This window comes from Sorex araneus, chromosome 3 (assembly GCF_027595985.1).
Source record: "Sorex araneus isolate mSorAra2 chromosome 3, mSorAra2.pri, whole genome shotgun sequence".
Classification (NCBI taxonomy): domain Eukaryota; kingdom Metazoa; phylum Chordata; class Mammalia; order Eulipotyphla; family Soricidae; genus Sorex; species Sorex araneus.
The window spans coordinates 185,618,778-185,640,351 of NC_073304.1; the positions used below are offsets into that span (position 1 = coordinate 185,618,778).

The window sequence follows — 21,574 nt, forward strand, 5'->3', positions numbered from 1 at the left end:
GCACAGCCAGCGCGCGCCTAGTCCCGCCCACCGGGGGTCCTAAGCCAAGCAACGTCCCGCCCCTGAGCGCCGCGCGAGACCGCGCCTGCGCACATCCGCCGACCTAGCTCGTGCGCCGCTGCCTCACCACGCGCCCCTTTGCGCCTGCGTGTCCTGTGCTGCTGCGCTCTTCGCCTCTTAGGGGATCTCAAACTGGGGTCGGGGTCCCCTGGGCTTAGGGCGCATCCGACGAGACCTGGGAGAGCAAGAATATCCAGTACGGGGCCGGAGCTGAGGCCAGGCAGTAGGGGTAGTAGGCCCGAAGTATTGGTTGTTCTCCTTTAGTTCACTAAAGCAGGGCTTAAACGGGAAGTGTTCAGACGTGTGAGGTAGACTAGCGGAGGATTCAAGGCGTAGGATTCCTCCCAGGCTCCCAACCCAGAGGGTTTTCGAGTCTCATCCCATTGGACCCAATGGGGCCAGAGCGATATTATAAAGGGTAGTGCACTTGCATGGGGGGAGGCCCAGCCGGGTTCGATCGCTGGCATCCTATATGGCCCCCCGAGCTCGCCAGGAGTGAACCTGAGCGCAGCCAGAAATGGAACCCGCAGAGTCCTGTGACTGCAAACGGACCGTCGTAATCGGTCACCCCCTTCAGGGGGACATATAATAAATATACACCTCTGGAGATAGGGGAGTAACCTGGAGTTCAAAAGCCGAAGAGAAGGAAGTAAGGATGACTCTGGTGCGCTAAAGATGAAAAGGTGTGGCAGAGGGAACCAGAGTTGTTTCCTGGTTGAAGCGGGAGGCTGATGAACTTCCTCCCACAAGCAGCGTGATTCTCTCAAATTGCCACTAGATGGTGATGCTGTTCTGGAAGCATTCCAGTGAGTTCCAAAGCAGAACCATACCTGGCATTCTCTCCTCACCTCCCTGTCTCACCCCCAGGAATTGGTGGGATTTGGAGTTTGTTTGTTTTTGTCACACCGGCGATGCTCAGGAATTACTGTTGGCTCTGTGCTCAGGAATCATTTTTAGCAGAACTGGGGGAACCATATGGGGTGCAGAGATCGAACCCAGGTTAGCCAAGGCAAACACCCTACACGCTGTACTATCCCTCCTTCCTCACCCCTCCAGGAACTGGCCTGGAGTTGTAACTCACTGGTAGGACACAGCATAGCATTTATGAGAGCCTTTCTATCTGGCACCAAAAGAAAAACAACAAAAGAATCTGTGGATGGGTGGGGAATAGAAGTGAGATACTCTACCTCTTTTATGTCCATGAAATCAGACTGGGTGCGGGGAGATAGGGATGGGATAGGAGGAAGAGCAAAGAGTAATGAGCTTTCAAACCTGTTTCTGCCCCTTCTCAATCCTTTGTCTAGTTAGCTCCTGAATGTTTTCAACATGTACCCGCCCTGATCTTCAAGCGCAGAACCACCTTTTTTCCCCTTTTTCTTTTTTCTTTCTTTCTTTTTTTCTTTTATAGCACAATCACAGTTTCACAAACCCCAGGAAGGTTCCATGTGGAGAGAGGCTCAGATTTGCCCTTGCACGGGGGATTACAACACTCAGAATATCCCCTTGGTGTAAATGGAAGACACCTGAGAAAAGGGAGAAAATAGATGCTCAGTGCAGCACAGCAATGAGGGCAACCTGATACCTCACCCTCTCTTCACCCACTTTACTGCATCAGAGACGCCCTGCTCTGCTCACATCCATCCTCCACTGCCCATGTCACTCACCGCTACTGTAGCAGGTATTGTAGGCCCAATCTGGGTCGGAAGGCATACTTCGGATACATCTGAATAGAGTCTCCTGCCTTCCCCGGCTCTCCCGGGACACCACCTGACCCATGGTGAAAGTCACATCGTGAAACAGGACCTGGCAGGGAAGAGAGGAGATACTGAAGGAAGGGAATGGCATACCAGTTTGGGAAGGTCTCGGGAGCACAGGTAAGGGAACAGAGGAAAAAAGAATGGTCTTCTAAGTTCAGAATGAACAGAAGGGCATACAGGGTTTGGAAGAACAGGCCTCCAGGTCCTCGGGTGAGGCTCGGTGGGTACTTGTGGTTACCTGGCTGTACAGCAGATAAATTCCAGTCTCCAAGACTCGAACAACTTGTCCGTGGGCCTCCAGTCCTCTCCCACGCTTGAGAACCGGTTGCCACATCACCTCTGTCACATCAGAGTCCTCTGGAGGTGAGTGTGGCAGTTCAGGATCTTAACCTGAGAGTCTTGGCTTCAGGTGCCAGCCCCAAAGAGCCCAGGTCCTGACCCTCCCCTGCCCCCACCAAAAATATGTTAAGTAGCGCTCACCCTTGGAGGTGACATTAATGGGAACAAGGTGCAGAAGTGAGCGCTGCTCTGAGGAGAGACGGAAGAAATCTCAGCAGTGCCCATCTGCTGCGGTTGCCCTCTTGCCAGTCTCCCCACCTCCGTCCCCCGCCCTGGCTCTGGGGAAGCAATCTCCACATTGCCCTTGCTGCCCGATCAGTGCCACCCCTGCAGCATCGGGGCCTCACTCTTCTGTTTATGGGTGAGCTCTGATCTCCTCCTTCGCACTCTCTCTTCGTTCTTCCGGGCTTCCAGTGTGTCAGGGCTCTGCTCACAGGAAGAGGGTCAGCGCTAGATGTAGATGCAAGGGTCCTGCACAGCCTTTCTTCCCAGCCCCCCACCTGCCCCGGGAATGCCTCACATCTCTCCCCAGCAGCCTGAGACCCAGTGCTGGCGCTACTCCAGGTCTGCTAGGCACAAGAAGTATTAATCTTTAACAGTTTCCTTGCCTGGAATGGCTGCTCCCTTGACCTCCAAACCTGGGACCTTCTCTTCTAACCTACACATAACTTTACAGACCAGGAGCCAGGAGGCCCAGAGATGACCCTGCCACCCATTCTTGTCTCCCAGACACCTTCTCCGTCACTCACCTGCTCCCGAAGGCCTGACCATGGGTGCCCTTCCCCCTTCGCGGAGGTGCCCTCGGTCCTCTGAAGATGGCTCACCTCTCTCCTGAGGGTTTGTAGCTCTGTTTGTTGGATCATCACAGCCATGGCACAAGCCACAGCCCCCAGCACTGCCCCCCAACTCAACCAGAGGGCAACTGAGAGTGCCGGTTCTCGAACCATGCCCCCCATGTCTCCCGGGGACCCCTTGGGAGTTAGCAAGGAAGGAGATGAGCTTGGCATCAGCTGGAAATCCTGCCAATAGCAGCGGCCTCAGGAGTGGGGTGGCAAGGAGGTCGCAGGAACAGTGAAGGTGCAGGCAGTGGTGCAGAAGGTAAGAAGGGCGTTACACAAGGGAAAAGTAAAGCGGGAGGAGGAAAGCAAGCCAGGGGCACCGTGGGGTGCTGCTCCTGGCACCCCACGTGTGGGGACAGTGTTATCTTGAGACCTCCCACCCCAGCCTCCTCTGGCTTCAGCTGAATTGGGTGTCAGTCTCTCTCAGAAGGACAGAGTTGGGCGGCCAGTGACACCCAGGAGGAGCGGCCAGAGCCCAGGAGCCCTGGGGCGGCCCCAAAGGTGGGGGAGGGGAGGTAGACCGGCTGTGGGGCATAGTGCCAGGCTCGAGAATGGAGAGACAGACGGGCTAGTTGTTGAGAGTCAAGGGGTGAGGCTGGAAGGCCCTCTGGCTCCTGCATCTGAGGGACCTAGGGAAAATTTCAAAGAGTAGTTGAGGGTGGAAAAGTCAGGAGAGGGACGATAGAGAGGAAAATCAGGGCTGGGTCAAGGAAGCAAGAAAGCAGCTGAGTTCTGGGGTTAAGGCCAGTCCGGGCGTGTTGGAATAAGGCCTGTACTACTCCCTGTGCTGAACTTGGCAAGCAGGACTTCCTGTTTCCCGAGAAAGGCTCTTACATAAGTCTCTGGACAAAGAGCGAGACAGTCCCAAGCACCCTACTCCCCGTAGTATCCTTCCCCTGGATCCAGGGGAAAATGTTCCTCTGGTTCTGGGTCCCAGTGCCCCTCCTGCTGGCCCCCAGGCCCTTTCTGGGCCTATTCCCCCCACATCCCAGTCAGGTGTTCTGCCAACACCTGCCCAATGTCTCGAAGCTGCCAAGAGGAAGCTTTGTTCAGGGATTCCCCGCAGGAGGAAGCAGCCTCCTAGGTAAATGAGATGCTCTGGCTGGACTTAGGGCAGAGAACTGCTTTGCTTTTTTGTTTGTTTATTTGTTTTTTTCTTTTGGGGTCACATCTGGTGATGCACAGGGATTATTCCTGGCTCATGCACTCGGGAATTACTCCTGGCGGTGCTTGGGGGACCATATGGGATGCTGGGAATTGAACCCGGGTTGGCCGAGTGCAAGGCAAATGCCCTATGCGCTGTGCTATCACTCCAGCCCCCTTTGATTTGTTTTTCCTGGCAGTTCTGCTCAGGACTTGGGGGTTGGAGACATGTAGGTTCCAAATGTGTTGGTAGCCCTGGAATTCCAGTCCCGTACCTCACTCCCCAACAATACCCAGTCCCATCCCATGACCCTCAGGCCGATAAAGACAGAGACTATTATTTATTCTCTTTAATATTCACTTAGCAACATTTTGTCACAATAATAAAAATAATATCTTTTTAAAATCCACAGGGAATTATCTGAGGAAGAGTCTGTCTTTCTCTCACCCTCACATCTGGGAACTCCTGGCTTAGTCCCAGTCTCTCAGGCATCCAGCCCCACAGTGCCCAAAGAGGCAGATCCATCTTCACCCACAATACAGTAAACACAGTGTCCTGGGGGGCGATGGCCAGAGGGGGAAGAATTAGGAGGTAATGGGTATTGAGAGATGAGGCGTTGGGGGCTAACAAGGTGGGAGGCAGAGGTGGGGAGAGTTGCCGAGAAGGGGAATATTGATGTGGCAGGGAAACACGTGAGACAAGTGAGAGCCCCAGAGAAAGGGGGTAGGGCCAGGGAGGAGCAGCTGAGGTGGGGCAGAGGTGCCAGCTGGGAGCCCAGAGCGAGCTCAGAGAGCTGTTGTGGGGAGCTGTCCACCAGGGAGAGCCGCGTGCAGCCAGGGCCCCTCAGTGAACTTGGAACAGTCCAAAGTAGGTGAGAAAAGGGGCCGCCTTGAGATGGGCCCGGGGAAGGGTGCGGATCCTCAAAGAGGACCCTGAGCGCAAGGGCAGCAACCCAGACACTTGACAGAGCCGGAGTTGGGGCCCTGGGGAACTGGCAGCGGTGGCTGAGAACTCCTCGAGGCAGCGGAGGGCCAGCTTGTTATCCACCAGCAAGTCCAGCTTCAGGTAGACAGCTTTACCCTCGTCAAAGTGCACCTATGGGCAGGAGAAAGGGAAAGTAAAGCTCGTGCCTCCAGCTACCCCTCCAGTCAAATTAAAATTTCCTTAGGGACCCAGCGTCCAATCTATCCTGCTCAGTCCCCAAGCTCTCAAGCTCCCTCTCCCCAGTGTTTACTTTGCCCTCAGCCGTAGTCGAAGCCTTTCAGCACCTGCTACACCGATGCAGCCATGCAGGGCTTACCTGACAGTACAGGTAGTAGAGCCCGGCCCGGGTGACTACAAATCCCCCGCTGTGGCGGTCATAGCGCAGTGGGTTGGTACTGTTGATTCTGGCTTCCTCCCAGCCACTCACCGTCCCGTCCACACCTGAATGGGGATTTTCAGAGAGGGGACAAGGTGCTTTCAGACCATTTCCTCATGCTTCCTGGAATTAATAAACCTTCCTTGAGTTAATAAACCTTTGGGGGGCTGGAGTGATAGCACAGCAGATAGGGCATTTGCCTTGCACTCGGCTGACCTGGATTCGATCCATGGTATCCCACATGGTTCCCCAAGCACCGCTAGGAGTAATTCCTGAGTGCAGAGCCAGGAGTAACCCCTGAGTATCCTTGGGTGTGACCCCCAAAAATCACTGTATCACTGTCATCCCATTGCTCATCGATTTGCTGAGCGGGCACCAGTAACATCTCCATTGTAAGATTTGTTGTTACTGTTTTTAAACCTTTGGAACCCACCTTCCCTGAAAATAGGTGGTCAAGGCTAGGGAGAAACCCCATTTTTGTAGTCCTGAGTGTAAAGGGAAGAGATATGCAACAGTTGGGGCTTGAGCCATCATGTCACAGAGCCACATTTTTGACAAGTGTGGGTCATTTTATTTTTTGTGGGGTATTTTGGGACTGGTACCTGAACCCAAGATTCTCAGGTGAAGATTCTGAACTGCTACACTGGATTAAGTCCTGTGAGCACCCTGGTCTGGGCTCCCCAAACCCCCACCCCCACTCCCCCGCCTTCCATTGGTCACACATGACCAGATGGCAGCAGAGCAAATTGTCAGCAGTTATTTTAGGACAAGAGCAGGCTTGAAGACGCATGGGAGTGTGTACATTTTGAGTCTGAGTTGTTTGCCTTCTGCCCTGAGAATGTAAACAAATAGTACTTGAATCAATACATTACTTAAATTATTAAAATTAAAAATAGGGGCCGAAGTGATAGTATAGCAGGTAAGGCACTTCCCTTGTATGCAACTGACATGGTTTCAATCCCTGGCATCATCGAGTGAGAGTGCAGAGCCAAGAATATGATATGAGCACCAACGGGTGAGGCCCAAAATCAAAAAATTGAGGGGGAAAATAAAATTATAAATAGTACCCAGGGAGGGAGCCAAAGAGATGGTACGGGAGGTAAGGCGCTTGCTTTGCATGAAGCTGCATCAGCCAAAACTGTTATTCGAATTCCCGGCACCACATACACACACACACACACCACCTGTAACCCCTGAGCATTGCTGGATCTGACTCAAAACCCCAAAATGATAGTAATAATACATGAAACTAGTACTCAAATGTCCAGCTAATAACTGGATAAAAACAAGTGCCATGAATCCACACAATAGGACACTATCTAGCCATAAAAAGAAAAACTCAGGAGCCAGCGAGATCACTCAGTGCAATATGCTTTGCCTTTAGTGGTCCCAACAGAAGAGAGGAAGCTGGTCTGGAGGCATGAAGAGTAGGAGAGAGAAAAAGAAAGATTATTTCTTGCTTCCAGCTTGAGCAAAGGCCAGTTGTGGCCAAAGGGCATGGTGTGCCAGGGACCTGATACCACTAAGTTTCATAACCACAAACTTCAAGTGGGCATTTATTACTGCTTGAAAATCCTTGCTCCTACAAAACTTGATTTGCACTCAGCAAGAAAAACTATTTCATCCCTTCTATCTTCAAGCCATGTGTCCCCAAGGTTCAAGCCTAAGTATGACTCCCTCTTAACCCCCCACCAAATCTACAAACCAAACCCTTCTTAACATTTTTTTGAACCACTTGCAATGATAGGATGATGTGTCCCTCTCTACATTCTGGAAACCATCCCCTCCCACCTTCTTGGACCTTACCTTGCAAGCTCCCCTTCTATACCTGCACCAGTTCTCCCACTCTGGAAACCATCCCCTCCCATCTTCTTGGACTTGACCTTGAAAGCTCCCCCAATATCTGCATTAGTTCTCCCATTCACTGGTGGGGTTCAATATATAAGCACATTTTTTGCCTGGTTCAAATCCTGACTCCACCGTTTAGTTCTGTCTAAAACCACAAGGGGCTGGAATGATAGCACAGCGGGTAGGGTGTTTGCCTTGCACGGGGCCGACCTGGGTTCGATTTCCAGCATCCCATATGGTCCCCCAAGCACCTCCAGGAGTAATTCCTGAGTGCAAAGCCAGGAGTAACCCCTGTGCATTGCCGGGTGTGACCCAAAAAGCAAAAAAAAAAAAAAAAAATTAAAATTAAACCTCAAACAAGTTACTCCAATCTGTAACATGGAGATGACCAGAACATATGACCAACCTAGGGGAGGGGAGGGTTCTTGCTTTGTACATGGTCGACCTGGGTTGAATTCTGGGCACCCCATAATGAGCCTCACCAGGAGTGATTCTTGAGTGCAGAGCCAAGAGTAAGCCCTGAGCACCATTAGGTGTGGCTCAAAAAACAAGAAAAGAAGAAAAAACAGATTACCTGACCATTAAGGGAACTAAAATTATCCTTATCAGTGCCCCTCCCCCACTCATAATCCAAAACAGGGAAACTACGGAATGCACTGTCATTCTCTTCTGTTTCCCATTTTCTCTTAACCCAGTCTACGCTGTCTCCAATCCTATGTCACCATAACTCTCCTTGTCACCATCACCAGTTGACTTCTGTTTCCAAATCCAGTGATCATTTCCCTGTTCTCATTTCATGTGACCTCTCAGCTGCTCAGCTCAACAGAAACAGTCACCACCTCCTCCTTCATTAGACCCCGGGACACTACCCTACCCTTCCGGGATCTCTTCCCCTCGCTGTTTCCCAGTGTCTGCTGGGTTCTCCTTTTTTGCCCCACTTGTCCAACAGCCTCAGGGCTTCACTCTGTTTTTTTTGTTTTTTTTTTTTTTGCTCTTTGGGTCACACCCAGCGATGCACAGGGGTCACTCCTGGTTCTGCACTCAGGAATTGCCCTTGGCGGTGCTCAGGGGACCAACTGGGATGCTGGGAATCGAACCCGGGTTGGCTGCGTATAAGGCAAACACCCTACTCACTGTGCTATTGCTCCAGACCCCAGGGCTTCACTCTTTAGGCCCTTCTTTTCCCTGGTGTCTCTTCTGATCCTATCATTGTATCACTGTCATCCCATTGTTCGTCAATTTACTCGAGCGGTCACCAATAACATCTCTAGTCCTCCCAGCCCTGAGATTTTAGCAGCCTCTCCTTACTCGTCTTTCCCAACAATTGGAGGCTCTTTCAGTGTCAGGGGAATGAGACCTATCATTACTGGTTTTGATCCTATAATAACTTTAAACATCATTCATATAATGACACTGATGCTTGACTTTATATATCCTGATGTAGCTTGAGCTAGAATACTGTTGACTTAGCCACCTATGGGACTCATTTGTTTATTATTTACTCACTTTTTATTATTAAATCTATATCTAATGATCAATTTACATACCTTCCAAGCTATTTCTTTCCTGGCAACCTCACTTTAATAAATGTCATCGCTATTCCCAAAGATGCCCAATTAAAAATCACTAAATTCATTCTGATTCCTTCATTTCCTCTATCTCATATATTCAAGCCACAGGCAAATCCTGACTGACCCCAAGCCACATGCAAAAATCCATTGTTAATCCCCTCGACCAAACCACTCTTACATTTTGTGTCCTGACCTTTCTTTTCACATAGAAGGAAATAGTATGTGCAAATCCCAGAAGAGGTGAACAAGAGTATTAGCCCCAAAGACATAAAGAATGAACAAGGAATGCAGGGGAAAGAAGCTGAAAGAAAACAGTGAGAACACTGGAAGTCATGCAGAGAAACAACAGAAAAATGAAAGCTAGTGGGAGCTTATTTATTTATTCAGATAGTTCTGGTTTTGTTGGGAGGTCATACCCAGCTGCACTGGGGCTGGAGCGATAACATAGCAGGGAGGGCGTTTGACTTGCACGCAGCCGACCCAGGTTTGATTCCCAGCATCCCATATGGTCCGCTGAGCACCACCAGGAGAGTAATTCCTGAGTGCATGAGCCAGGAGTAACCCCTGTGCATCGCCAGGTGTGACCCAAAAAAAAAAAAAAAAAAACATACCCAGCTGCATTCAGGGCTGACTCCTGACTCTGCACTTAGGGTATTAAATGGGATGGCCAGGGATCAAATCTGGGTTGAACCCCCTGTAGGCAGCTGTACTATCTCTCCTACTCTCTAGAGGAGCTTATTATAGAAACATAATTCCCACTGTGTTCATTCCCACAGCACTTCTACAAGAGGGCAGGTGACATAAGTTCCCAAATTTATTTGGCCTACTGACCCCTTCGCAAAAAAAGAAAAAAAAATTATTCAGGGGCTGGAGTGATAGCACAGAGGGTAGGGCGTTTGCCTTGCACGCGGCCGACCCGGGTTCGAATCCCAGCATCCCATATGTTCCCCTGAGCACCGCCAGGGGTGATTCCTGAGTGCATGAGCCAGAAGTGACCCCTGTGCATTGCTGGGTGTGATCCACAAAGAAAAAAAAAATTATTCAGCGCCCTCTGAAAATCTACCTTCTTTAAGTGAAAAGAGTCCCCCAGCACCCCCAAGGGGGCAGTATCACCCACTTTGAGAAACACTGGTCTAGAGTCTGGGTCTGAAGTGCTGAGGTCACAAATACTGAGGAAGTAGGTGGGGTAGAGACAGAAAAGCAGTTTACAGACTTTTTTTTTTTTTTTTTTGGTGTAGTGGCCAGGGCACACCTGGCAATACTCGGGTTACTCCTGGCTCTGCACTCAGGAATCACTCTTGGTGGTGCTCAGGGGCCTGCTGGGGATTGAACCTGGGTTGACTGTGTGCAAGGCAAACACCTTCCTGCCGGACTATGGCTCCAGCCCCAAGACTAGAAACAATTTGAGAAAAAATGTCCAGAGCAATGAAGCCTCAGGGAATAGTAAGGGCAGGAGGAAGCAAGAACCCAAGGGGCAGAGTGCGGGCTAGCAGTTTTGCAGGAGAGTTGGCTTGGCCTCTGAGGAGGTGTGGATTTCAGCCTGGGTCCGTGCCTGGATTGCAGGCCAAGTCAGGGCTGGGCGCTAAGCAAAGCGAGTCCTGAGGACTTTCATGAACTAGCTTCTGGGGTTCCAAGGTTGAAGGCAGAGAGAGTCAGTCTGATAAAGGAGGGAGATGAAAGGCTAAGGTCTGGAGGAGCCCCTTCTCTAGGAAACCAGTGCTATTGGGGTATAGGGGTGAGGGATAGGGTCATTGCTCAGAAGTGGGGGGAGGGGCATCTCACCTGCCTGTGCATCATCCTGTCCGGGTCGTGAGTGAACTGTGAGATATAAAGACTAATGAGCAAATAGTAACCAGCTGCTCCCCCACCCTTCCCCCGGGCATGGCACATCACTCACCTTCATAGTGGGCAGCAATTGCTTTTCGAGTTCGTCTTTTCTGGCTTTTAGGTGCTGAGAATTAAAAGAGTAACAGATTGGGGGGAAGGGATGTGGTTGAAGTAGCATAGTTCATAGTTCGTGCCTTGACTGTATAACACTCCGGTTTTCACCTCCAGTGCCTTGTGGGCCCCCTCACCACTGTGTGTGGTGCCCATCACAACAATAAAAGGCAAGAAAGATGCAGACAGCCAGAGCAGCTGAGGGTGCAGGAGTTATTTCCTCAGCCGCCTTTCCCTCTCAGAATCCTTATACAGATTCCCAAGTTTAGAGACTTTGGGCTTTATCTTCCTCTATATGTGACAATAAATTATCCTCCAAACTGGGAAAATTCTGAGGGCAAAAGGAGTGCCATTATTAGTCACACTGAAAGATACCGGTACAAGCCTGGAAATGGCAATGGTCATCCCATGATAAGTTTCTGCTTACTGGGGCCAACTTCTGACTCCCACCCCATGTTTCCGTCAGAACCTGGGGATTCTCCTAACTCCCAGCCATCCTTTCATATTTTGGGTTAGGCCTGAAGCGGGAAGTTTTCCCAGGTGGAGGGAGATTCAGAGTCCTAAGACCAATTTTGACTAAGCTGCCTGAGCCTGAATCCCTCCACTCTCTGTGCCTCGTCTTCTCCCATCCTAAGTGAAGATTAAGGTGTTTGTCTCTCGGGACTACTGTGATGAGCAGGAAGAATGCAACCAGAGGCCACCAGATTTAGTGATTACTCTTGGGCCTTGAAGAAAGAGACACTCACCACTTCTGCGAGTCCGAACTAGTCTTTTGGGAAAAGATGCAGGATCCTGGCCTTCCTCTGGCTGGCGACTCAGATCCTAGGAGAATTAGAGGAGGGCTAAAGCAGCAGGCTAGCAGTGGATTGATCGGTCAGCAACAGACACAGAAGCCACAGGGAGGGACTGAACCTCTTGATCATAAGTGGCTGAAGGGAGGCAAGGTCGTGGGGTTTGGTCCCAATCCTCACCTCCACCAGGAGCCTAGACTCCCACTGCCCCGGCACACAGAACTAACACCAGCCCTCCCGGCGGCCACGGCACAGGCCCACACTGTCAGCTTGCAAGGTGGAAACACGACCAGCAACCTGTTCCAGAGCAGCTTCATGGACCTCCCCCTCATTCACAGCCCAGCAACTCTTCCTTTCACGTGACACCCTCTCCCCACAGCCTAGGGCACACCCTGCACCCTCAGCTAACACACAGCTCCCATGTCCACCAGCCTGTGCTGACAGCACCCACACCCACTCACCGCCGAGTTCTGGAATTCCTCTGCCACCAGCTCCCCCTGGGAAGGCTCCTGCTGGGAAGGAGGCAGTGGTCACCCAGTCCTCCACCTGACAGCTCACCCTCCACCCATCTTCCTGGGCCCTTGCCCTCAGCCCTCCCAGCCCCATCAGCGGCTCCTGCCGACACCGCTCCAGCCAGGCTGCTGAGGGAGGGTGGTGCCCAGGGAGGGGTGTGAAACAGGGGCCTCACCTGGCCAGACAGCGATGCCCAGCTCCCCAGGCTGACCACCACCAGCAGGAGGCCCAGGCAGGCCAGAGCCAGGCCCAGGCCCAGCACGAGTGGGGCCAGCAGGGCGGTGCCCGGCGCCCCCCGGCGCCCCCTCCGCCTCTGGCTCCGACGGGCGGCCATGGGGGCGGGGGGCTGTGCCTGCCTCACCGCCCCCCCATCCCGGGACCCGAGGGATCGGGGAGGGGGAGCGGCGGGCGGAGCGCGCGGGCCGAGGGAGTGGCCAGGAGCGCGGGAGGGTGCGGACAGGAAACCGGACACTGTTTGTGCCTTTCCACCCGCAGCGCCCCAGCGCCCAGCTCGCTTCTCCCGGGCGTGTGAAAACGGGGCGACGTGTGTGTGTGTGTGTGTGTGTGTGTGTGTGTGTGTGTGTGTGTGTGACGTATGCGTGTGTGTGTGTGTGTGTGTGTGTGTGTAACACCGGCCGAGATCGGGTGCAGCCGGGGGCCAGCCGAGCGAGCACTGGACAGGGGGAGCAAAATCAGAGAGGGCAGAACCTGCCTCAGGCCTGCGTGCGGGAGAGCAGAGCCCAGAGCCCGGGACCCTGCTGCCCGGTCCGGTGCTCCAGCTCCGTGCACCGAGGCTCGGCCGTGCTGACCCCCTCCCGGGCCCGCGCGCCTGGGCCCAGCGCTCCGCAGCGGCTTTGAGTTTCGTCCGCTGCAGCCACGGACGCGACTTTGCTGCTAGTCACTGAAAAAGACTGTGAGAACTTCTCACACGGGGCATGGGTTCCACTTCTCTCTGACGGTTGGTTTCAACTTGAACCTGCCGAGGCGCGAGAGCGGCGAACCTCTGCTGGCGCCCGGACTCCTGCAAGCCGCCCCGCTTCGCCCGGGGAACCCTCCCAGCACTTGGGCAGAACAGGCCCCTCCAGGTGGTGTGGCCTTCCCTGAAGGCTCATAGTACTCCTTCCGCACCCCTTCAACTAATAATGGGTTTAAGGAATCCCCTAACGGAGCAACAGATGAGGTTGGTAAAAGCTCTTGCCGTGAAGACTTTTGTAAACAGACTCTCAAAAAGTTCGTCCACGTTGTAATGATTTTTGTTCTTATTTTTGTTTTGGGGGCCACACTGGCGGTAGTCAGGGCTTAGTCCTGGCTCTGACCTGGGGGATCACTCCTAGTGGGCTTGGGAGACCACAGGGAGTGCTGAGAATCCAACCCAGGTTGGCACCCTACCCACTGTGCTATAGCTCAGGGCCCCTAATTTGTAATGGTCTTTGCTAGATGTTTGCAGTGGGCTGCAAGTATCACAGTGAAACAAGCTGTGGTTCCATGAAGGGAAGTATGTGGACAAACTTCTGCCTCCCAGCGACGCCCTCTCCAATCTTCTTGCTGCTTTTCTAGGGTGCTGAAATCTGCTAACTGAATACTTCTTCCTTGGAACATCCATCCTCCCTCACCCAGCCTCCCATTTTAAGTCATTGCAGAGAGTTTTTCAGATCTTTTCTAATTAGAATTCCAACTGTCCTCTTTTTCTATTCCGGTAATCTCTCTCTTTTATATATATGTACATATATATATATATCATCATCATCCCATTGATCGTTGATTTTCTTGAGCGGTCTCAGTAACGTCTCCATTCATCCTAGCCCTGAGATTTTAGAAGCCTCTCTTTACTCGTCCTTCCCAACGGTGCCGCATTGGAGGCTCTTTCAGGGTCAGGAGAATGAGATCCATCATTGTTACTGGTTTTGGCATATGAATATGCCACGGGTTGTTTGCCAGGCTCTCCCATGAGGGCAGTAAACTCTCAGTAGCTTGCCAGGTTCTCCGAGAGGGAGAACTAGGCTATAACATATTGCTTCCAGGAGCTTGGTTTTATAGTCTCTGGATGTTGGCCATTGATGCCATTGGTGGGTGTGACCGTCTAGCTACTGTAAAATGGGGGATCTGGGCGGAACAGACTCAGTCCCAATCTGAGCAGGCATGTATGTGTGTGTATATATATATATATATATAAAATATATATGTAAAATTATATATATGTATATGTATACATAATCTGAAATTTTTTGGCTATTATCTCCATACCTGGCAATGCTTAGAGTCTACTCCTGGCTCTGTGCTCAGGGATCATTCCTGGAAGTGCTCAGAGAGTCATATACCTTGCCGGGATCAAACCAAACTCATTGGTATGCTGAACAAGTGCCTTAACTTCTGTCCTATCTTATCTCTCCACCCCCTTTCCATTTTCCAGATTGTTTTGGGTGGCCCACATCTGGCAATGCTCAGGGACTACTCTTGCTCTGTCCTTACAGGTTGCCCCTGGCGGTGTTCAGGGAACCATGCACTTCCAGGAATTAAACTGAACTTCTTCCATGCAATGCATGTGCTTAGCCTGTTGAGCTATCTCTCCAGTTCCAGCTCTCTCCTTTTTCTTTTTTTTTTTTTTTTTTTTTTTTTTTTGCTTTTTGGGTCACACCTGGCGATGCACAGGGGTTACTCCTGGCTATGCACTCAGGAATCACCCCTGGCCGTGCTCAGGGGACCATATGGGATGCTGGGATTTGAACCCGGGTCGGCCGCGTGCAAGGCAAACGCCCTACCCGCTGTGCTATCTCTCCAGCCCCAGCTCTCTCCTTTTTCAAAAAAAATTGTGGGAGCAAAATCTGGGAGCAAAACTAAGGACAAAATCATCTGTAGGAAACAGTAAGTCTAAGTCAGAAAACCAATGAATGGGGACCAAAGTGATAGTCCATAGAGTAGGGTGCTTGCTTCCCACGCAGCCAGCCCAGGTTCAATCCCTAGTACCACATATGAAGTCTCCCAAATTCCACCAGAAATGATCCCTGAGTGCAGAACCAGGAATAAGCTCTCATACCACTGGGCCTGATTCAAAAAGGAAGGAAGGGAGGGAGGGAGGGATAGAGGAAGAAAAGGAGGGAAAGAGAAGGGAAGGGAAGGAAGGAAAGAAGAAAATTAGTGGATAGAAGATAGCAAGAAGAACAGAACTGGGGCCTTGCACATGGCTGATCAGGGTTTGATCCCTGATATCCTATATGGTATCTGAGCACCGCCAGGAGTAATTCCTGAGTGCAGAGTCAGGAATAACCCCTGAGCATCACTAGGTGTGACCAAAACAAACAAACAAAAGGTAGAGCTGTGATGACAAATAGGGAGCCAATCTCCAATTAGTCATGAGTACTAATTGAAAGAAGGAGCAAAATTGTGCTTGAATAAGTAAATGGTATTAATGATAAAAATAAATATAGCTAGGTAAAGAGATAAATATAGCTAGGCAGAGAGTCTCTTGCCCACACGCCTGGCTGTCTTTCCTGGGGCCCCTCGGAGGGGATGGGCTCCAGCTTCCCTCCCCGCCCCAAGCAGAGCTCCCAGCGGCCAAAGACCTCTGGGACCTAGCCGAAGCCATGCTCAAGGCCCCTCTCCACAACATTCAGACAAGCCTCATGCATGAAGGTACTGGCAGAGGAACTCAGGTGTGTGTAATCCCATCAACGGCCAATATCCAGAGACTTAAAAGCAAGCTCCCAGAAGTGCACGGCCGCGAAGCGATATCTTATAACCTTCTTCTCCCTCTGGGAGAAACTAGCAACCTACTGAGCATTTCCTGCCCACATGGGAGAGCCTCGAAAGCTTCCCATGGTGTATTCATGTGCCAAAGCCAGTAACAAGCTGGATCTCATTCCCCTGACCCTGAAAAAGCCTCCAATGCGGCATCATTGGGAAGGCCAAGTAGAGAGAGGCTTCTAAAATCTCAGGGCCAGGACGAATGGAGAGGTTACTGAGACCGCTTGAGAAATTTGATGATCAACGGGATTTCGTGATTCGTGATTCGTGAGGTAAAGATTACAAAAAAAAGCAAACCATCTAGAATCTCCTAGGAAAATTCCAAAACTGAAGAAGTATGCATTTACATGAAAGGCAAGGGTGGGAATGTGGCTCACATATGTGCTTCACATGTATGAGGCCCTGGATTCAATCCTAGAACCACAAAGTAAGGAAAGAAGCCAGGCATAACTTGGCATAATTAGATTTACCAGTTTCTGGCCTTGAAGTATGAATGCATGGAGAAGAACGTATAAGCCTAGGAAGAGGATTGCTCAGTAGTAGCGTCTGAGTGTTTACCTGTGTGGGTTCAATATCTGGTACCACCCAGGAAAATGAAAGAGTATATTTCTGAGGTTGGAGCAATAGCACAGCAGGTAGGGCGTTTGCCTTGCACACGGCCAACCCAGGTTCAATTCCCAGCATCCCATATTGGTCTCCTGAGCACCGCCAGGAGTAATTCCTGAGTGCAGAGCCAGGAGTAACCCCTGTGCATTGCCGGGTATGACCCAAAACGCAAAAAATAAAATGAAATAAAATAAACCAGACTGCTGTTTAAAAAAAAAAAAGAGTATATTTCTAATCACTGCTTGACCTGAATTTGACCAATGTTCACATGTCCACAATAATGTAAGTACAATTCACTGTGTTCCAATATTTTTATTTCTTTAGGTTTGGGGGCCACACCTGGTGTTGCTCAGGGATTATTTTTGTCTTCTTGTGTCTTTGTTTTGTTTGGGACCACACCTGGCTATTCTCAGGGTTTACTCCTGCCTCTGCACTCAGGAATCAACTCCTGACATGCATGGGTGACCATATGGGATACAGGGGATTGAACCTGGGTTGGCTGTGTGCAAGATAAGTGCCTTACCTGCTGTGCCCTACCTCCAGCACCATCACAAAGGTTTCTAACATAATTGCTGACACATATGTAGTTGGTCCAATCTGGCACAGTCAGTGATTAATACAATTAGCTTCTAAGTTCAAAGTAAATATAGACCTTTTAAAATTGTTTCTGCGACAGGTCCAGATCCTGCTCAAGCCACCTCATCAGACTTGCTCTCTTGCTTTACTCTTGTATGTTGTGATTTCTGTGCTATTCATACTTTGCCCAGTTCCTAGAACTGGTCACTCAAAGGTCCTGATTATAATTTTTCACCTCTGCCTCTCATTTTTCTGCTTTTAAAAAGTCATTATCACTTGTGATGACCTCTGCTAATGAAAGAAACAGGATTAGACTCTTGGAGATGCTGCTCATCCTCAAAACCTTTAACTGTAAAAAAAAAACAACTGGGGCTGGAGCAATAGCACAGCAGGTAGAGCGTTTTCCTTACATGCGGCCAACCCAGGTTCGATTCCCAGCATCCCATATGGTCCCCTGAGCAACACCAGGAGTAATTCCTGAGCGCAGAGCCAGGAGTAACCCCTGTGCATCGCCAGGTGTGACCCAAAAAGCAAAAAAAAACAAAAAACAAAAAACAAAAAAACACCAACTAATTAATGTTTTGGTTTTTAGACCATACCAAGCAGTGCTCAGGACTTTGTCCTGGCTCTTTCCTCATAGGTCATTCCTGTATGTGCTCTTGGGGGCCTTATACAGTGATTAAACTAAGGTCAGCCATGTACAAGGCAAGTGACTTATTCTCTGTGTTATTTCTTGGGTCCCCTAACTTTAAATTTTTTTATTATTGGGAGAGTATTATCAACGGAACGAACATCTCCAAATGTAGCAGCTATGTGTACCTGGGTCGAGAACTCAACATGAGAAATGACTTGGCGCCAGAACTTCGAAGGAGGAAGAGAGCAGCGTGGAACACCTTCAAGAATGTCAAAGAAGTTGTTAAGAGGACTAAGAACCTCTGGCTCTGGGCACATCTTTTTGACTCCACCATTCTCCCTGCACTAACATATGCCTCAGAGACTTGGGCCCTATGAAAACAGGATGAAAACACTATTTGGGTATCCCAAAGAGAAATCGAAAGAGCTATGCTTTGAGTATCGCGTTCCACCCAAGTGAGAGAAGTAATCCAGAGTTCCGACCTCCATCGACAATCAAGAATCAGGGATGCTGTCTCATTTGCCAAGGCGTCAAAAATCAGATGGGCCAGACACGTAATGAGATTCAGAGATGACTGCTGGACCAGAGCTATTACCGACTGGATTCCACGGGATGTCAAAAGACTGCATGGCCGCCCACCTACAAGATGGTCAGATATCTTCACCAAAACCCTGAATAAACAGTTTGAGGCTCTTCATGTTCCTGGAGTGAGCAGACGCCATTGGGCTACACTAGCACGCAACAGGGACGAAAGGAGACATTACTGATGCCTGCTCCAGCAAATCGATGAATAACTCGATGACAAGTGACAAGTGACAAGTGGAAGAGTATTAGGGACACACCCAGAGATGCTCAGGAGCCCCCCTGGATCTATGCTCAGGCTAGGCCACTTGTGATGTTCACAGAACCCTGTGGTGCCAGGGGCCAAACCTCAGGGTTGGCCACAGCAAGGCAAATGCCTTACCCCTGCACTATCTCTCCATCCTTTATATCTTTAGCTTGAAAAATTAATTCAATGCCTTTTTGTTCTTGACTTATGGCCAAAATTAAAATTAACTTGTATTTTGACTTGGACTCCAATCAGGAGTGATTTGGAAATGTGTAGGAAAATTACCGAAAGGAAATCTTCCAGTATACTTTCCCCTGCTTTTTCAAGGTTTTTACTTTCCAGAGGCTTGCTTCAGTTAATATTACCTAGGGATTTCACAGTTGGAGACTGTGTAGGTTTTGCTAGTCAGCATATTTCCAGTGTTAGCAAAAGTTTCTGAGTAAATTAGTAAAATATAAGTCCTTTTTCATTTTTTTTAGCCGGGGGAACCCTGGGGATTCTCATACAATAGAGCTAAGGATTCATTGAGAGGACCCCAGGGTCCATGAAAGAGGTGCTCTAAGTGTCTTGCTGGGGTCGGCTGCATACAAGGCATGTATTTTGCTTTAATTCCTGTACTATCTCTCCAGGACCTAGAATGAAATTTTCTAGGCCTGTAATGACTCAAGAATTTTCACTGGTGGGAAGGGCCAGAGTAATAGTATATTAGCCGATTCAGGTTTGATGCCCAGGGGGCTGGAGCAATAGCACAGCGGGTAGGGCGTTTGCCTTGCACTCGGCCGACCCGGGTTCGATTCCCAGCATCCCATATGGTCCCCTGACCAGGGGTGATTCCTGAGTGCAGAGCCAGGAGTGACCCCTGTGCATCTCCAGGTATGACCCAAGAAGCAAATAAAACCAAGCCAAAACAAACAAACAAACAAACAAACAAAACAGGTTCGATCCCCAGCACCTCACATGGTCCCCTGAGCCCACCAGGAGTGATCTCTGAGCAGAGCAAGGAGCAAACTCTGAGCACAACCAGGTGTGACCCCTGAACCCCCCCCATGCCCTCCTCCCAGGAAAAGGGTAAAAATTCTTAAGTTCTAGAGGCCAGAGAGAGAGAGCTCAATGAACTGTGCACGTGCCTTGCATGTGAAAGGCTCAGATCAATCCCCTGCCCTGCGTGGTCTCCGAGTACCGCTAGGGGAAGTGATCTCTCAGGACAGGTGCTAGTGGTCCTTGAGCACTGCTAGATGTGACCCAAGAGCCAAAACAAAACAAAATTGCTACGTTCTATTCGTCTCAATCAATTAATAAAATAGGGGCTGGAGTGATAGCACAGCGGGTAGGGCCTTGCACGCGGCCCACCCGCCTTGCACGTGGCCGACCCGAGTTCGATTCCCAGCATCCCATATGGTCCCCTGAGCACTGCCAGGGGTAATGCCTGAGTGCAGAGCCAGGAATAACCCCTGTGCATCACTGGGTGTGACCCAAAAAGCAAAATAATAATAATAATAATAATAATAAAATAATAGCATTCTCCAAAACCCTGTCCTGGGTCCCTTTCCAGCCCTGTTCGCTGACTGCCCAGCCTGCCAGAAGTGATCCCTGAGTGCAGAGCCGGGAGTAAATCCTGAGCACTGCTGGTGTGGCCCAAAAACCTCAGTAAATAAATAAAAATGAAAAGCTTACTTCTTGTCTATCTCCTCTCTTCTCAACACCCTACTGTACTATTTTACTTCTGACATCAGACATGTGGGTTTTCCACGCATCAAGCAGTTCTGTGGCACCATGTGTCTCCACTCACCTGCAGTTCTCTCTATCTGGAAGGAGAGAGTACTTCAAGTTCTATTCATCTGGAAGTAACCTTTACATTCCACTGTAGCACTGTAACACTGTAGCACTGTCTTCCCATTGTTCATCGATTTGCTAGAGCGGGCACCAGTAATGTCTCCATTGTGAGACTTGTCGTTACTCTGTTTTTGGCATATCGAATACGTCATGGGTAGTTTGCCAGGCTCTGCCATGCCGGTGGGATACTCTCAGTAGCTTGCTGGGCTCTCCGAGAGGGACGGAGGAATTGAACCCTCCATGGGTTGGCCACATGCAAGGCAAATGCCCTACCTGCTGTGCTCTCACTCCAATCCTTACATCCCACAGGTAAGCATTATTCTCTGAGACTGTCCCCTCCTCACACTTTAGTTGCAATTCAAGGATTGTGCTTCCTGTATCTGGCAGAGCGTCCCACAACTCCCTTCTCAAGTTTGTTTGTTCTTTGCTAGAGCCACTCACAGAACTTAAGAAAACAATTTATAAGAGTAGGTTTTGGAGGGCCACTCTGGTGGAGGGTGGGGTGGTGGAATGTTGTATATGTGGAACCCTATTATTAAGAGTATTTTTTTTCCTTTAACTTTTTGGGTCACGCCTGGCAATGCTCAGGGGTTACTCCTGGCTCTGAGCTCAGGAATTACTCCTGGCTGTGCTTGGGAGACTATATGGGATGCCAGAGTTTGAACCTGGGTCAGCCATGTGCAAGGCAAACAGCCCCCTTACTCCCAATGTTCTATCTCTCCAGCCCTTATTTATTGATTGAGTGATTGATTGATTGATTGATTGCTTTTTGGGTCACACCCGGCGATGCACAGGGGTCACTCCTGGCTCTGCACTCAGGAATTACCCCTGATGGTGCTCAAAGATCAAATGGGATGCTGGGAATCAAACCCAGGTTGGCCGAGTGCAAGGCAAACGCCCTACCTGCTGTGCTATCACTCCAGCCCCAGAAGTAATTCTTGAGTGCAGAACCAGGGGTAACCCCTAAGCATCTCCTGGCATGGCCCAAAAACACAAACAAATTTCACAGTGCTTAAATAGAAAGAAAGAAAGAAAGAAAGAAAGAAAGAAAGAAAGAAAGAAAGAAAGAAAGAAAGAAAGAAAGAAAGAAAGAAAGAAAGAAAGAAAGAAAGAGAGAGAGAGAGAGAGAAAGAAAGAAAGAAAGAAAGAAAGAAAGAAAGAAAGAAAGAAAGAAAGAAGAAAGAAAGAAAGAAAG

The 21,574-nt window shown here is 50.0% G+C and overlaps 2 protein-coding genes across 3 annotated transcripts; both read right to left on the reverse strand.

Moving 5' to 3' along the window:
- Positions 1 to 132: 132 nt before the first annotated feature.
- On the reverse strand, positions 133 to 3,700 carry TNFSF13 (TNF superfamily member 13). Its single transcript, XM_004604869.2, has 6 exons — positions 2,906 to 3,700; positions 2,504 to 2,582; positions 2,298 to 2,345; positions 2,056 to 2,174; positions 1,725 to 1,863; positions 133 to 1,583 (listed from the first exon to the last, which is right to left on the reverse strand). Exons 1-6 carry the CDS (start codon positions 3,161 to 3,163, stop codon positions 1,474 to 1,476), a joined length of 753 nt encoding a protein of 250 aa, XP_004604926.1. The 5' UTR covers positions 3,164 to 3,700; the 3' UTR covers positions 133 to 1,473.
- A 762-nt stretch (positions 3,701 to 4,462) lies between these two features.
- On the reverse strand, positions 4,463 to 12,692 carry TNFSF12 (TNF superfamily member 12). Of its 2 annotated transcripts, XM_004604868.2 has the most exons (7): positions 12,336 to 12,692; positions 12,109 to 12,156; positions 11,603 to 11,678; positions 10,816 to 10,869; positions 10,701 to 10,736; positions 5,440 to 5,564; positions 4,463 to 5,234 (listed from the first exon to the last, which is right to left on the reverse strand). In XM_004604868.2, exons 1-7 carry the CDS (start codon positions 12,492 to 12,494, stop codon positions 4,983 to 4,985), a joined length of 750 nt encoding a protein of 249 aa, XP_004604925.1. In that variant the 5' UTR covers positions 12,495 to 12,692; the 3' UTR covers positions 4,463 to 4,982. The 2 variants fall into 2 exon arrangements, with proteins under 2 accessions (XP_004604925.1, XP_054986082.1); XM_055130107.1 differs by lacking the exon at positions 12,109 to 12,156 and having other exon boundaries at positions 12,336 to 12,635.
- Between the last annotated feature and the right edge of the window lie 8,882 nt (positions 12,693 to 21,574).